This window comes from Thermobia domestica, chromosome 4, assembly GCF_964235325.1.
Source record: "Thermobia domestica chromosome 4, izTheDome1.hap1.1, whole genome shotgun sequence".
Taxonomy (NCBI): Eukaryota; Metazoa; Arthropoda; class Insecta; order Zygentoma; family Lepismatidae; genus Thermobia; species Thermobia domestica.
In genome coordinates, this window is record NC_137457.1 from 259303033 (window position 1) to 259319319 (window position 16287).

The 16287-nt window shown below is 36.2% G+C and overlaps 1 protein-coding gene across 1 annotated transcript in view; it reads right to left on the reverse strand.

Moving 5' to 3' along the window:
- Positions 1–6058: 6058 nt before the first annotated feature.
- Positions 6059–16287, reverse strand: part of LOC145684023 (sialate O-acetylesterase-like) — a 51766-nt gene continuing 41537 nt past the window's right edge. Inside the window, exons 11-13 of the mRNA XM_081755839.1 lie at positions 11308–11404; positions 8056–8139; positions 6059–6449 (exon numbers count right to left, since the gene is read on the reverse strand). Of these exons, the coding sequence (XP_081611965.1) occupies positions 6249–6449; positions 8056–8139; positions 11308–11404 (382 nt within the window). The 3' untranslated portion in view covers positions 6059–6248. The remainder of the gene's footprint in view (positions 6450–8055; positions 8140–11307; positions 11405–16287) is intronic.

Sequence of the window (16287 nt, forward strand, 5' to 3'; positions counted from 1 at the left end):
CATAAAATACAGGCTATTAGTTTAATTATTTTTGTTGTAGATATATGCAGATTTTTATAAATTTAATGGGAAATACCCGAAGTTGGAAGCACGTCAGATGTATGGGTTGACAACAGTCAAGCGACGGCCGTCGCTCCAAGTTCTTGGTAGTGCTGTATTAGAGCAAATTCCAAACTACGTGAGGAGTAGTAGAACGGCATTGTACGTTGAGCTGAGAAGACAATAATAGTGTACACTGGGCGGGACTATCTCATTTCTGGAGAGGACAAATTGTTCGCGCTTGATTATGTGCTGTGAGCCTGACGAAAGTGGCAAGTGTTGTGGGTGTTTTCCTGAGAGCACAGTGTCCAAGGTGATAAAGTCCTACAAATCTCATGGGGAAAAAACATCAACGAAGAAAATACAGTGGTAGGCAGATAACCCTCAGTTACGGGTTCCGCCGTACATTAAAGCCGATTGTGACTCAAAACCATCGTGCGATTCCGGTTCAACTGACGGAGAAACTTAACCAGCCCTTCCTACGCCATGTGTCGACAATCACAGTCCGCTACGAGTTCGTCACATGGATATACGAGATCGATTTAGGATTTAGATTTTTGGGCTTTCGGCATCTAAGGCCATTTAGCCGGTTACGTTTTGAGGGATGACCTCCCTCGGCGAGCACACAATCCGAGGAAAGAGAAGGAAGAAAGGATTGGGGAAGGAAGGAAGCGGCCTGGGGTCTATAAGTTAGGTACCACCTCGGCTTTTTCCTGGTGTGAATGAGGAAAACCTCATTCAGGGTGGCTGGCCTGAAAAAGCGTTTTACACTTTTTCGACCGAGTGCCCCCACCGAGAATCGAACTCGTTACATATACGAGATCGAGTTGCCCGAACGAAGCGTTATGGAGACCATAACGTATTAGCACGATATCAGTACTGCCGTGAACAGCACTGTGTGGTATAACAGGATGAGTCATAATTTACATTTGAAACCACGGGCCGTGTTTATGTGTTACAAACACTAAAGGAAGAGTTTGATCCATAGTGTCTCCGCCCAACCATGAAAGATGGCGGCTTCTTTATGACGTTGTGGCGCCTTCTTTATGTCGTTGTTTATAGTTGCTCCTGTGCGTTGCTGCTCTTGTCACCTCCTGTGATTATGTTACAATTTTAGGAGACCACGTGAATTCTATAGTCTAGATGTTATTTCTAGGCATTGACGCTATTCCAGGATAATAATGCACCCATTCACACAACTGCATTTATTGCGGCTTGGTTTGAGTAACATCAGAATGAAGCTGAATACCTTCTCTGACCTGTCTAATCAGAGGACCTGAGCGTAATTGCATATCTTATGTCCTTTTTCGAGACACGATTCCGCTGGAGATTTCCAGCCCCATCTCTCACGGAACTGCGTAGTGTTTTGCACGCGGAACGGTGTTATGTTCTACTTGCTACCATTTGTAGTGTATTTTACTTGCACTAAAAATACGTATTTTCTCATTCTTGTGTTCAGTTGGTTAAATGTTGTATTATTGGTTTTCTGTTCTGGTACCATTGAATAGTATATGACGTCATATCTTGCTCCGTAATTTGAATTTTCTCTCCGTTTGTTAGATTGACTTCAAATCTGATGCGTGTTAGACGGAGTTTCTTTTATCTTCTGTAATATTGTGCTTTAAAAAAATCAGTGGGCAACAAGGAAATTGATTGATGACGGAGAAGTTCAGTCCGTTCAGTGATTTAATTGTGCTTATATTATTTATTTATTTTCTTTCTTCGAGTCTTTCCTTTTTGAAATATATCCTATTTTGTTCTTTAGAAATCTTCCTGTCAGCTCTCGCTCGCAAGTTGACCAATTGATGGCATTTCTTCTACACGTAAAAGTAGAGTAAATATATCAGAAAATTCAATTACATTGCTAATTTGATATATGATTATGTCAATACTATTACATATTTAGAGTTTTTTTTGAGAAATCTCAATAACGTATTTAATACAATCTGAAGGTTTTACATATTACAGTAAAATTACTCTCTAAAATACTGCTTTCAAAGTCAATCAATAGTACAATCAGAAAATTCGTCGTGTAGGTGCACAGCTGTTTGGGATATCTTAAAATAGCTTGAAGTTATTCCCACATGGAGAAAACGCTTGACAGAAAACGGTATTATAAAGCAGCTTATCCACCATTTTAACACAAACAGTTGTTTCACTCATCCGGCAGATCATTTCATCAGTTTTTACCAGTATATAATCCAATTGAACAGCGGTCTGAACTAAACTGTCTGTAACGTATTGGTTATGGAGAACATAATTATCAAATATTATACATTATTGTGATAAACTTTGCAACAATACTTTCAAACTTTCGCCTAATTTAGACTAATTGGTTCATGAGGATAGAAATTTACAATTAACGATTGATCTTGTTCCGTTTAAACTTTACTCATATATCTCTTTATATATTTTTGTTTATTTGATAAAACATATCTATTTAATAAAATGTTCGTTGTTTTATTTTTTTAAGAAAAGGATAATATTTTGATTTGTACAGGCTCTAGTTCATACAATATTTGCCTAAGGGAGGTATCCAATCAATTAACGTATCTTTTGTGTATGTATCGTACATGCTGCTGTTATAATGAGGAGAAGTATTGCTGGATGTTAATTGCCTTTATTAGTAAGACCGTCTCTTCCTTGACTTTTCGGTGGGCGTTTATGATACACTATACATAGATATTCAAGACCTTATGATTCCATTACAAGTCATATATCAGAGATGTTTTGAGAGCGAAAAGTGGTTTAATACCATATTAATCTGATAAATTGTTTCCATTAAATTGATACGTATCTGTAAATGTTACTCTTTGTTTATTATTTAGGTATTTAATACAGTACGTATGTAGGCATTTAAATATAGAATGAAATATCTAACGAAAAATACACTGTGTACTCACCTTTGCCAGAAGGTAATAGTCTCGTCAATTGGACAATGTCACGTTTTTATAGCCTTCTATCGCACATACACACACAAAGGAGAACTTTGAGATTTTAAAAAATACGTATTTCTTTTACTTAAAAATGGTGTTATTTGATAAGTATAGCAGATAAAAAAAAACAGACCTTTCCACGAAAGGCACTATAATAATGAACCACAAACTTATTTCTCGATTATACACTATCCTTCCTGTCTTTTTAGTATTACCCTTTATGCCTATATTTCGTTTCAATCACAAGTGACATCAGATGGGGACTAAGTAGTATTTTTCATGACAACTCCTTTCAACATTATCGATTTGGAATAATTATTACTCTGTCGCAGCTGACGACAGATATGTTATTGCTCTGTTGAAGAAAAAACACGAAACTGTGTCATTTTAGGTAATTATGACGACATTGACATCCCGTGACATTTATAAATAGTTACAGTAAACTATTTGTAAATTGAGTACTTCTGTTCCGTCAGAAAATTGTCATCTTATGCAACGGCTATCATACGGAACAATTGAAACTAACATAGCGAGCTTCTTTCATTCTACTCAGCTGGCATTTGTCTGCCTGTTCGTCCGTCTGTGGGACAACCAGTGGCGCATTCACAATTTTGTTTCGGGGGGGGGCTTTGCCTGAAAATGTGAAAATTCTGTAAGATATTTCATATACTTTACTATAGTAAGTAAAATTTCGGGGAGGGCTTAAGCCCGGAATCCCCCCTAAATACGCCAGTGGCGCACAACTATTTTTTTCTCTCTGATCTCATTTAAATAAAAATTAGTAGTTAGTTCTCTGAAAATTTGGATATAACCCTATTGTTTGGGATTGAAATTCATCAACAATAAATTAGCAAAAAGGTGCAAGAATCCATTCCACTACACAAGTTTGCATATGCACGAGGAACTTTGAAGTCATAACCAGAATTTCTTTCTTTCCGTTACATAAAGAAGACAATATGTGAACCAATTACTGTTCTTTTTCAATGTACTACTCATATACACGAACACACTTATCCCATCAGTGTAGGAGTACCCGTATTTCCGTTGCATAAAATTCTTAGGGACGATTTTTCAGCCATTTCAGCACATACGTACGTTTTGATTTCGTCATTGATGTCGAATTTTTGTCATTCCAAGTACTCCTTGAGGGAACCAAAAAGATGGAAGTCACAAGGCGATAGATCAGGGCTATACGGGGGATGGTCTAGGATCTCCCAACTAAGTTTGGTGATAACAGTGACCGTTGTCGTGGCAGTATGAGAACGGGAGTTGTCATGCAGGATGATGACGCGATCCTTCACTGTCTGTGGGCGTTACTTTCTCAAAGCCTTTTTGACTTTAGTCCGAAGGAAGATTCTGTAGTACGCCGCATTGATTGTGGCACCGCATACCAGGAAATCTGTATGTATCACCCTGTCTTTGTCCAAGAACACCATCAGCATCACTTTGCCAGTGGACTCTCCTACCTTGAATTTTCTTTTAGCGGCCGCGAATCTGGATACCTCCACTCCATGCTGGAGTGCTTTAACTCCGGAGTGTAATGATGTTCATCGCAAGTGAGTTTCTTTCCAAGGAAGCTCTCATCTCTGAAATCGCTGCAGATACTGAGACAAGACGTTTTTCTAGACTGCTTCAGATAGACAGGGTAAATATATAAAGGAGTTTCGGTTGGTAAATCAGACAGACAGGGAAAATATATAAAGGGGTTTTGGTTGGTAAACCAGACAGACGGGGTAAATATATAAAGGTGTATTGTTTGGTAAACCTAACTCTTTAAAAAGGAAATTCATAATCATAGTCATTCACATTTTCCTGTGAGTTAGAGGTTGAGATGTGACGTTAATTGCAGGCAAACTACCTCTTCCTACTCATATCTGTTCGCCTCTGAAGGTTATCAAAAAACGAAGACGAACTCACTCACGACTGACTTCAAAATAGCCAGAAATCTCGGAACAGTAACTTGAGAATGGGTTTGATGGTACTTCGTTTTAATTTTCTGAAAGAGTAAGAACGCGTACGTTGGAATAATCCACCTCTCTTTAAGAAAGAGAATGAATACGATATATTGTCCTTTCCTAAGAATGATGAACATTTGGTTAGTGTAATCCTGTATGGGACAGAAGTGTTTTTCCAATAATAATAATAATAATAATAATAATAATAATAATAATAATAATAATAATAATAATAATAATAATAATAATAATAATAGTAGTAGTAGTAGTAGTAAAGAATTATTCTTGGGCAATATCGCGCGTAACTTATATCAAAAAGTTATTTGAGCAGTAATGACTTATTCTCTTAGACATTTCATTACAAATTACCTATAAGAATGTTTTCTTTCTCCAGATCGATGTAGATAACCTCATGCGTCTGTTAACATTTAACCCGTGTTCTCTTGTGCATTGCACCTCATTCCATCCTTCATCTCCATCATCAACTAACTACAGAATCGTATCTTAAAATACATATCGTTTCTATATTTCCTTATTTCATAATAAGCTTCTTTTCATAATGCTATATTTCCTTCTTATTATGTATGCTATTTCCATCACTTTGTCAGTATTGAAACCCTTACTTTTCCGTTTCATTATTATTATTATTATTGTTATTTTGTAATTGCTAACAACTAACGAATGTATGTCTTTCATTCATGGAATGTCTTCCTCAGTGTAACAATATATGTGAACTGTAAACGTTCCTTCTCCAAGCCAAATGTTAAGGAACTCAATGTTCCTTAAGTCCAGCAATTCAACGAATAAAGATGTAATAAATCACTTAGACCACCTTCCGACCTTTAAACCTCAGTCTCCTCACAGCACTTCCCTAAAACAGGGCGTAACCCTGTAAAAAGTAGCTAGCTTTGGCTAGTATTGTAAAAAAAAAAAAAAAGAAAAAGATCGATGTGATATATTGACATATAAATGTATGTCTCATCTGTAGGTCATTCTTTTTCCGTAAAATGCTGAATGATATTATAATATGTTTAAGGAATGCATAAAGTCACTTCTTTACTAACTCATAGAATGGAGTATTAATTAGAAATGAAAGAGGAAAATTTTATTTGATACCTGTACTTTTTATTAGCAGGTAGAGGGATCCTTTATTAACAAGTACAAAGTAGCAACACTCTGAAAACAAAAATAAACATCTCAACATGTAAGTGGTTATTCACCATCATTTGCATAAGTGAAAGTAGAGAGAGTACATGACTGAATTGCGGTTTGTAACATTCACTTAGTGACGAACAGAGTTATCTACGTATTCAGAGCTCTAGAAATTCCAAACCCAAGTCGGTGCTGGCAGGTTGTACTGATCAGTAGAATAAATGGCGCATTGTTTATAGTCACAGGGTGTCTCTCTCCATTCGTAGAATAGTCTATTGGCGGTGGGACAGGAAGAGATGTCTACAGTGACAGAGTTCGTTGTCGAGTATAATATAGGTACCTCGACATATTGGTAGTTACAGTATACCTAAAAATCAAAGAAAGTACAATCAAGATATAATTATACACGACAAATGATCCAAATTTGATGATTATATATTAATTAATTAATATATATTAATTAATATAAATATATTAATTTAACGAAAGAAATTTATAGCATAAAAACGCAGCGAAGTGAGGGTTCAATCAGTACAAATTTTTGAAACAGTCAAGGAAAGAAAAAAGTATATGTATTTATGTACTTGTTGAAAATTTAACAAAATGCTGCTCACTTCTAATATCTAATAAACTCTATGGGGTAAGTACAAGCTAAGAGAGCGATACATACATTGATACATCGGACAAGGAGATGAGATAGCACGAATTGTGGGGTGCATGGTGGGTCAGTAATTGCCGATCTGGTGCAGTCGAGTGGTCTGAAGTGTTAGATGGATGATCGTAAGGTGAAACCTATTTGGGGTTTGAATCCCTCTGAGGAGTATTGTTTTTTTTAAACTATCCTCAATGTTTCTTTGTTCATATTGCTGTCCAGTCTGGTAGTCATGAAGAATAGCAGAAAGATAAAATAAGAATTTGAACAGAAGTACTAGAGCGTTTACCACTGGTATGAGAGATCCTCGGTTCGATCCTAAGCCATATGAGTTTATAGTAGACAACATTAATTTCTCCATGCTCTCATTCCATCAATTCTTCCATTATGATTTACGTTCATTACTCATTCGTCTAAGAACATAAGCATGAGGTATTAAACATTTCAATTCATTTATTCCTTGTGGTTGGTACATACACGTAAAGAGATAATATTGAGTGTATCAAATCTAGACTGCAAGGGAGAAACAGTATTTAAAAAAACACAGGTTTTCAGGTGGCATTTTTTTATTTTACCAAGCGTAATTATGAATTATTTATACTAACAGTACCAAGACGCGATTATTCAACTCACGTTTAGAATTGAGACTTACACCAAGTTAACTGGAGGTAGAGCATGATACAAAGATCTCCAATTTTGACTTATTTCATTTTAGCCAATTTCTGACATATTGTTTCTCACACTCAGTCTAGATATACTAATAATGAAAGTAATCTTACAGGAAATTTCTTTAAGAGTAGATTAGTAATGGACTTAAGTTAATGGGTTTCCGGGAGTCATCATTTTCATGGAGATCAGATAATTTTTCGCAAATGCAATGTAGCTTACTTTCTGTTCTCTTGTACTTCTAAACGGTTTGCTTCTGTCCGGTTAGCATTTTGACTGGCTAGTGGTATTTTAATTCCACGCTTTCAGACAAAGAAGTAAGCGTTTGCATATATATACTTTTTGTTGTTGTCAAATCTGAGTTGGTAGAAGACACACACCAGAGGTATTGGAAGTACCTTGCATATCACTATTAGGCAACAGTAAAACAAGTAATCATCATATATTTCTCTTGCTGTTCTTTGCCAGAAGATCGAAGAACTAATCTGATTATACTTTTTAGGTAACCTTGCAACGATTCTTGCAATCTATATCTTTATACATGCATATTGTTCCATATGAATAATCAACAATCAATCATGAACAATCAATAATCAACAGTCAATACTTTTACGATGTTAAATTAAAATATATATATAAGACCAACGCCACTTACCATAAATCCATTATGGTTCAGAACTTTGATGTTGGAGTCGTAAGTTAATACCACAGAATTACCATTTCTTTGAACGCTTATTGTCTGAAAAAAGAAAAAATCAATATAATTTCCAATTCTATTCAAGAAATAAAGCCAAATAATGATTAGACTAGCATAGAAAGAAACGAGCCTCAAATTTTATTGTAATAATTTTTCTTACTATCGTTGAAGTTGCAATCTGCTTGCCTGAGATTTAACTCGAAACAGAGATGAAACTCATAAAAAGCGGCAACATATTGTTTATAAATATTAGGATAAAAAGTAAGCATTCTATGTTGAGCACAAATAGATGTTTCTAATGTTATGATTTTTCAACCTAAGTCAACCATACAATAATTTAGCAGTATTTAGTAATTCAATGTTTATTCCTCAAAAAACAGAATCGTGTTCTAGGAAGTTGTACTAGGTTTTGAGGCTAAAGTTTACAGGTTCTCAGATATTTTCTTCCATTCTGACTACATAACATGCCCACCTGAGCCTCCTAGATTTGATGATCCTAACAAAGTTTGGTAAATGATATAAATTACGTAGTTCTTCTTTATGAAGTTTCCACCATTCCCCACTCCCGTTCCTCTTGGGTCCGAATATTCGTCTCAGGATATTATTATCAAATATTTTCGACCAGTTATCATTTTCCATATAATATTTTGTAATTTTTTAATATATTCTACCCAAGTCCTTTGTCATATGGACTTTGTAAGCATTATTCCCTTGCTGCGTGTCAGATTCAGTCAAATTCTTGCATGATTCAAACACATAATTATAGCTTATGTTTCTCTTATCTGAAGCTTAAATTTAGATCGCTTTAGTTTGTATGCAAATAGGTTAATCATCAACTTGTCTAGCTCTTGATAATAATTCAAGGACTCACTTTACAGTTAAAATCGAAATGAAGACTTAATGTGCATATAGAATGGAAATGACAATTTTTTATAAATGAAAATTACAGTATCACCGTAATACCAATATATGTACCAAGCCAGACAACATAAATGAAGTGCAGTATCCTGAGATGTTTATTGTCTTATTATGTCTTCATTGATAATAAAATATGTATCTGTTAAGTGTCTCAATGTGTATTATGATGTAAGAGACCCAAGCATTAAAGTGAGCATTTGATGAGTTGGAGGCTGGAGTTGTAAGGAATTTATCTTTCATAAAGTTTTATAGTATGTTGGTGTTCTTCTTATGTGTATTACAGTCTAGAACAATTTAAGTAAACGATGCTAGCGTAAGTTGCTGACTTATAATCTTTCTTTTAAAAAAATCATTAATGAATTAAAACGATGCAACTTAGGTACAAAGACCAATTTCTGGAGGAGGAAAACAGAATGGAATGTAGTATTTGTCAGGTTTGAAAAATTATTTCTATTAGTACAAAATGTTTAAGCAACTGCAGTAATTTCTAGAGACTAATGAGGATAGGTTATGTTGTTCGTGGCGTACCTTGCTTCAGTTGGTTTGTTCGAGCAAGTAAACCATTTATGAGCAATATTATGTAGACACTTGGTTCAAGAATAGGATTGGAATTTTGAAGTGAAAGGAAAAAGAATGTTCACAGTGATATGTGCATGTGGACTTAAAGTTATAATTGAAAACGGAAAATCGAAGAACCTTTGGTGTAAACTCCATAATACTTTTAAGAAAGAACGTACGTGAATTTAACAAGATGATGAACATTTATGAATACAACTCAGTTGGAAATCTCAGTTGGACTGGAAATTACTACTACCAAGATGGAGTTCAAACATGGAAAAAACATGGATTACACCCAACTTTGCATTCTTTGCAATGCGTTCCACAAAACGAACTACAAAGGAGATAAGACAAATGAGCTAACTTACAAATCAAGAACTGCAAATTTTGTAGTTAATGTCACAACGATAATGTTGCATATTGTTTATTTCGATTGTGATCAGGTACAGCTGTGCTCAAGCCCTATCTATAGAAGAAGAAGAAGAAGTCATTTAGTAGGTTGATACCAAGGATCTTATTAAATAGAGGATCTGCAATTACAACAAAATCTTGATGCCATACGTCACAGTTTCGTCACCCCTACTCAGCCCACTCCGCCCAATAGGATCGCAATGTTTTGAGCCAACAATCATGGCGGAAACGAAGCCAATCAGACGATGGCAGAAACGAGAGTAACCAATCAGACTTGCCGATGCTCGGTTGCGTTTTGGCTTCACCGATTTAATAGAATGAAGATACATATGTGCAGATCCTCTATTTATAACATCCTTGGTTGATATAGATATTTTGTTTGTGCGTTGCTGTGATGGTGATGTTAGTGGCTGTCAAGTAGATGTTTACAAAATATAATTGTGAGTGTCGTCATACTGTATTTGTTAGACGCATAATTTTGAACGGTGCAATATTTACGTTATTATCGTAAGATACAAAGTTTTGTGCATTCTAAACTGGTTTATGTTTATTGAAGTTATCTTTAATTTACATAATAACTAAAAAAATATATACGAACTGTGGGCAATATATAAGTAAGGTAACGATATAGTGTCCGCATGAATTCTGTAACAAATTTCAGTTCTTATTACTGAGTAATCAATCCTGTTTGTTACTTTTAAAATGATCGAAACAGTTAATCACCCTACAACTTACGTGAACATATAGAAACCTTGTATATCGTACTATACTTGTATACTTGTAGCTGGCGTTGATAACTTTTTTGTTGCAATACATCTGGCACTCCAGCGAATACATTGAAAACATTACACATTTTAAGTTAAATTTGTTGAGTTGGCGTTTTCAATATAAAAACATGTCATTGAATTTGATATAAAAGGAACAAAAATATTCATATTTTAAAGAATTTACGCTGTCTTCGTCAATAGTTTAGAAATAACCCATTTATCTTTATTTTCTTGAAGTCATCAAATATTTTCTTCTTGTATTGCTAATTTTAGTGTGCCTTAACCTAGTCTACATTTAGATATTCGCTTAACTCAAGCCACAATTTCAAAAATATATACAGTAAAAACTATATAAGTTCAATTTATGTTATTCCTCCTCAGTGTTTTTGTTAGGATAGTTCACTGCTATGTAGCTGCGAAATCAAATTAATATAAATGCATCTTTCAGGTATCGATATTATATTTTTTAATGTGACAGCGAAAATTCGATAGACATATTTACCTAGGTACATCCTTCTACACAATAGATTTTCCTGTAATTTCTAGGAAAACTTACCTGCGGGCCATGCGTAGGATAGTTTTGTCCATATACTACTTTCAAAGCAGCCCAACTGAGTCGATCAGCAATGGTTTGCTTATCACGTGGGTGAAGTCTATGAATAAAAATTTAAAAAAAGTATTAAACACACTTCCGAATGCTGCAAATAAAATTGACAATTTTGAGAGGGACTCTTGGTATTAACAGCTATGTACAGAGTTTGTATAAAGAAGGTAATGAGACTAAATTCGAGGAAAATAATGTATTGAAGATATCGTTATGAATCATTAAAGTTTTTTTTTCAAAATAGAACCCTTAGCATGAACAGACTTCTTTCAACAAATTTTATACGCGTGAAAGGCTCCCTAGAAGTTCTTTCCCAAAATGTCCTTTAAGTTGTGCGTCGAAGCCGCTTTGACATTTGCTACGGTCCTTTGGTGGTGTCCTCTGAATGTTGTCTTCCTTTGGGATGACAGAAAATATTACACTGGGGCCAGATCGAGGCCGTAAGGACTGGGAAACTTTGCGATGTTGTTTAAGGCCAGATAGTCACTAACCACGAAGCAGATGTGGATTGTGCATTGTCATGATGCAGCTTCTAATTGGCGGCAATGTCTGAGCTCACTCGGTTGACTCTTATTTTCAAATTTTTCAGCACTTCCACCCAGAAGGTACCCATGACGGTCACTCCCTCAGGTACAAATTCCTGGTGGATCATACCCTTAGGGCCAAAGAAGACAATGTACATCGTTTTGGCCTTCGACCTGCTCGTTCGATACATTTTTTTGAAGAAGGGTTGCTGCTATGTATCATTCGGCACTTTAGCATTTTGCCTCTGAGTCGTACTCAAATATCCACGTTTCGTAATCAAACACCCAGCTATCACATTGTTAAAAGAACTCAGGGTCTGTTTCAACGTGCTGCAAAAAAATCTTTGCAAATACGCCGACGGTTTAGACTGATCATTTGTGAAAACTTTCCGGTCGAGCCTGGCACAGATTTTTCTCATTTATAAATCGTCGGTAATGATTGTGTATACAGTATCACTTCCTATTCGGTCTGCGATCATTCGAAAACTGAACTGCCGGGATGAGTCAACACATTACGCACACATTGTGCATTGTCCTCGGTTCTGCTCATGGACGGGAGTCCTGCATGGGGTTAACGTTCCTCACTCTCTCGACCAGGGGTGCCCATCCCCCCAAAGCTGATGGCGCACTCCCCCCAATAATATCTTCCCTCCTCAAAACTCAAGTCCTCTAAAAACAATTGCCCAGTGTAGCAGTAGTTTTTATAGTACTAGTAATTGTTATTTTTGATGTTTTTATTTCCTGTAGTAGTATTATAGAATGCTTGTAGTAGTAGTAGGGGCAGTAGTAACTATAAAAATGGCATTACTTTTATTAGTAGTCTTGGTAGTGTACAATACTAAATATGTTCTATAAGGATATTGAAGGGTATAAAAACTTCTACACACTGTGTATGGAACAGGTATTCTTTTTTTACAATTAGTAGTATTATTTTTTTCTTTACAAAATATTGACATAATTCCCTTGTACGTGAAAAGTAAGACGCAAGTTTCAAGTTATTGAGTTTGATACCAAAAGAAAATATTATCCTCGAAATTAGCCTACAAAAAGAAGTGATATCCAACAAAAACATTCCTGTAAAAGAGCCAAGTACGACTGGCTTTAAAAAGAATTGAAATCACAAAAATAGGCGTCAAGTTCTGGTGGACAACAGTTACAAATATTCACTGGCTCACTTCAAACTTACATTTGAAACTTGGCTGTTGTCTGTATGGTTACCACTAGCTCACAATTATGTCAAACTACTTTATAGTTTTCAACAGACAACATAGGCAAGTTTCAAATCTAAATTTGAAAGTGATTCCTTGAGTGTTTGTAACTGTTGTTCACCAGAACTTGGCGCTCATTTTTGTGATTTCTCTTCTTTTTAATTAAGTGGAAAATGCAATCGTACAAACAGAAAACTATACAAAATATTATCATTAATTCATTTATTATACATCATGTAGCAATTGAACAGCATTACTTATTAAGTGTCGTACATAGTATAAATAAGAAATAAATAAATGCTCCCAGCAGAAAATGGGTAAATTACCTACAGAAAGCGATAAACCGACCAGCCCATCCTTTCATATAGCAACTTGCGCGGTACTTCATTCATAGAGTTTCTAAGCAGGGGGTAGGGGGATTCATTCTCGAGATTTAAAAAAAAATCGCATCGTGTTCCAATGTTATTCTGACGACAGCAAAATTACTTATTCGACATTAGAGTAAAATTCTTCCCCATTTTTTTTTATTCCCCCCAATTTTTTTCTCGATGGCATAACTTTCGCCACTCATCCTTCCTGTGGGCGGCCCTGCTCTCTTAAAACAAACCAATCTTTCCTTTCATACGGCTACTTGCGCGGTACTTCTACGCGCAGGGGGTACGGGGGTCCACCCCGGAAAATTTTTGAAAATTAGCTTCAAGATCGTGTTTTAATGCTATTCCGACAGTAAAATTGCTAGTTCGAAAGTAGAGTAAAATCCCCCCCAAAATTTTTCTCAATGGCGCAGCTTGCGCCATACATCCCCCCTGTGGGCGGCCCTGCTCTCGACCATCTATGAAGAGTGCACTATCTCAAACCAACACCTTTAATACTTTCAGACACTTTCTTAATCATGGCCAACGTCTCCATAGTTGACTTTACGAGTACAACACAGAATTTAACTGTGTAGCGCTGTTCGATAGAATGTTTAATATTTAAACTTCGACCGAGCCTATAGACAGGAGTTCATTTAAGCCACGACACGAACCACACGGAAGGTCGTAGGCGACTGACGCTAGATGCGTTTTGAAACTTACTTCCCCTTCTTCTAATAAGCCTGGAGCTAGCGCGCTGCAACGCACAGTCGTGCTCAGAAAACAATTGGTCTCATTACTTTTTGTACATCCCCTGTATTTGTACGTGTTGTAAATAAACATCCAATTTTTGTAAAGAGTTAACTGAGAGTTGTGGATTTTTGGAAAGAGACACTAGCACATTATGAGTACTTCATTTGAAACTTAAGTTCTGACAGCATTGGTTAACATAGTAAAGGAATGATGTTGAATGATTTTCGTTCCATTTACTCGCTATAATGATGTTTCTACTATTGTTAAACTTTCGAAATTGTAGAAAAGTAAATCTGTGAAATCGAATAAACATATGTTATTGTGAGAGAAGCTCTGGATAAGCTTAAATTTCAAAGTTCAGTTTCCAAGCAGCTTTTCCACTTTCTACCGCTAAGAGTCAGCAGCAAACAGTTAAGGAAAATGGTGCTGACTGGAGGATCGACCTCTCTTTAGTTGGCCAACTCGTTTCCTCCAACTTGACCCTTCATGTGATTTCGTCATATGGGGTTTTGTAAAAACAATCAGGCTTACGTTCTACCACTTCCAACAACATTGGATGACTTGCGTGCCCGCATCACAGCAGCCATTTTGCTGATATTTGACTACAACATGGTACAAAAGGTTCGCCAGGAAGATAGACAATTGACTGATGTGTACTTTGTTACGCAAGGTGCTCATATAGAACACTTATAATATATTTCAAGAAAAACTTTAAAGGCCTTATGCAGAGTCGTTCTGACGCGAGATTAGTGCCATACTAAAGAGTTCGACTAACATTTGTTTCCTGCAGTAGTCAGGCCTTCAGTATGACGCTAATCATTCGTCAAAACGACTCTGCATAAGGCCCTAAGACTTTACCTTTCTTAGCATATGTCTCACAATAACATTATGTTTATTAAATTTCACAGAATGCACTTCTCAAATAGGACCCATCATTTGACTTGCTCTGTATAATTTGATATACACATATCTTATCTTTGGAGAAGATTAGAGATAAATAAATAAATAAAGTAAGGAGAATTAATGTTAGTTTTGGGTGGTAGCTACCTTATTAACCATATTGAGTACTATCATTTTTCTGGTGTAACGATGAAAAGCTTAATAAACTGAAGGGTATAACTATTTCTTTATAAGTTTCAAGGGAGAAACGATGGCTCAATGGTAGAACGCTTACCTCTAACGTGGGGTTCCTGGTCCGATTCCCTGCCAAGTTAGTTTGTAGTGGACAATATACTATTCGTAGGATTTCCCAAAGTAATCCCGTTTCCTCCAACATTCTCATTCCACTAACTCATCATCATTTACTTTCTTTAATCATTGTTTCCCTTAGCCTAAAGTGCATAATCGTGTGACGTTAAACTGAAAGATTTTCATTTCAGTATTCATTTCAGCTTACAAAGGGGCGTACTTATTGCATAGCATCAATTTTTAGATTTAAAAGAAACCCATCAGGAAGTTGCGTTCGGAAAGAGGGATTGCCGCCGTCGGCACCCGTCCGCAGCGGCACGACGATCTACTTGTTCAAAGTTGCCGACTTTTTGCCGAGGCGGCAAGCGGTCAAAAATCGTAAAATAAAATGCCCTTTGCCGACTGTTGCCGACCGTCATAGTCGGCAAAACAGTCGGAAAGGCCTGTTTCCGACACTCTGCCGACACCTTATGCGGGCCTCTTTTCGACGGTGGCGCCGGCGCATTTAATGCTCATTTCCGGCTGTTTGCCGACTGCTCGGCAAGGCAACTTTTCGTCGCGGTCGAAAATCGCGCGGTGTCCGTCGCCGGCAATCCGACCGCGGCATCTGGTTGGCATGAACAAATTGTCCGACTGTAGGCGGCAGGATTCTGATGGGGAAAAAATTTTATACGTTTTTCCCTCGAAAATTTCGAAACGAAGAAAATACACTTAACCATATCATTATGTCCAACCCAAGATCCGACATTTATCGGATAATATATGTTCAATTTTTGGATATCTTTTCTCTTACTAACTATGAATTCATAAATAATTATTAATTTCAAATTGGAATATATTGTAATATTTTCCATTTTATAGGCTTTGCTTTCAGGAGACATAAATTTGATTTAAACAACTCATTGA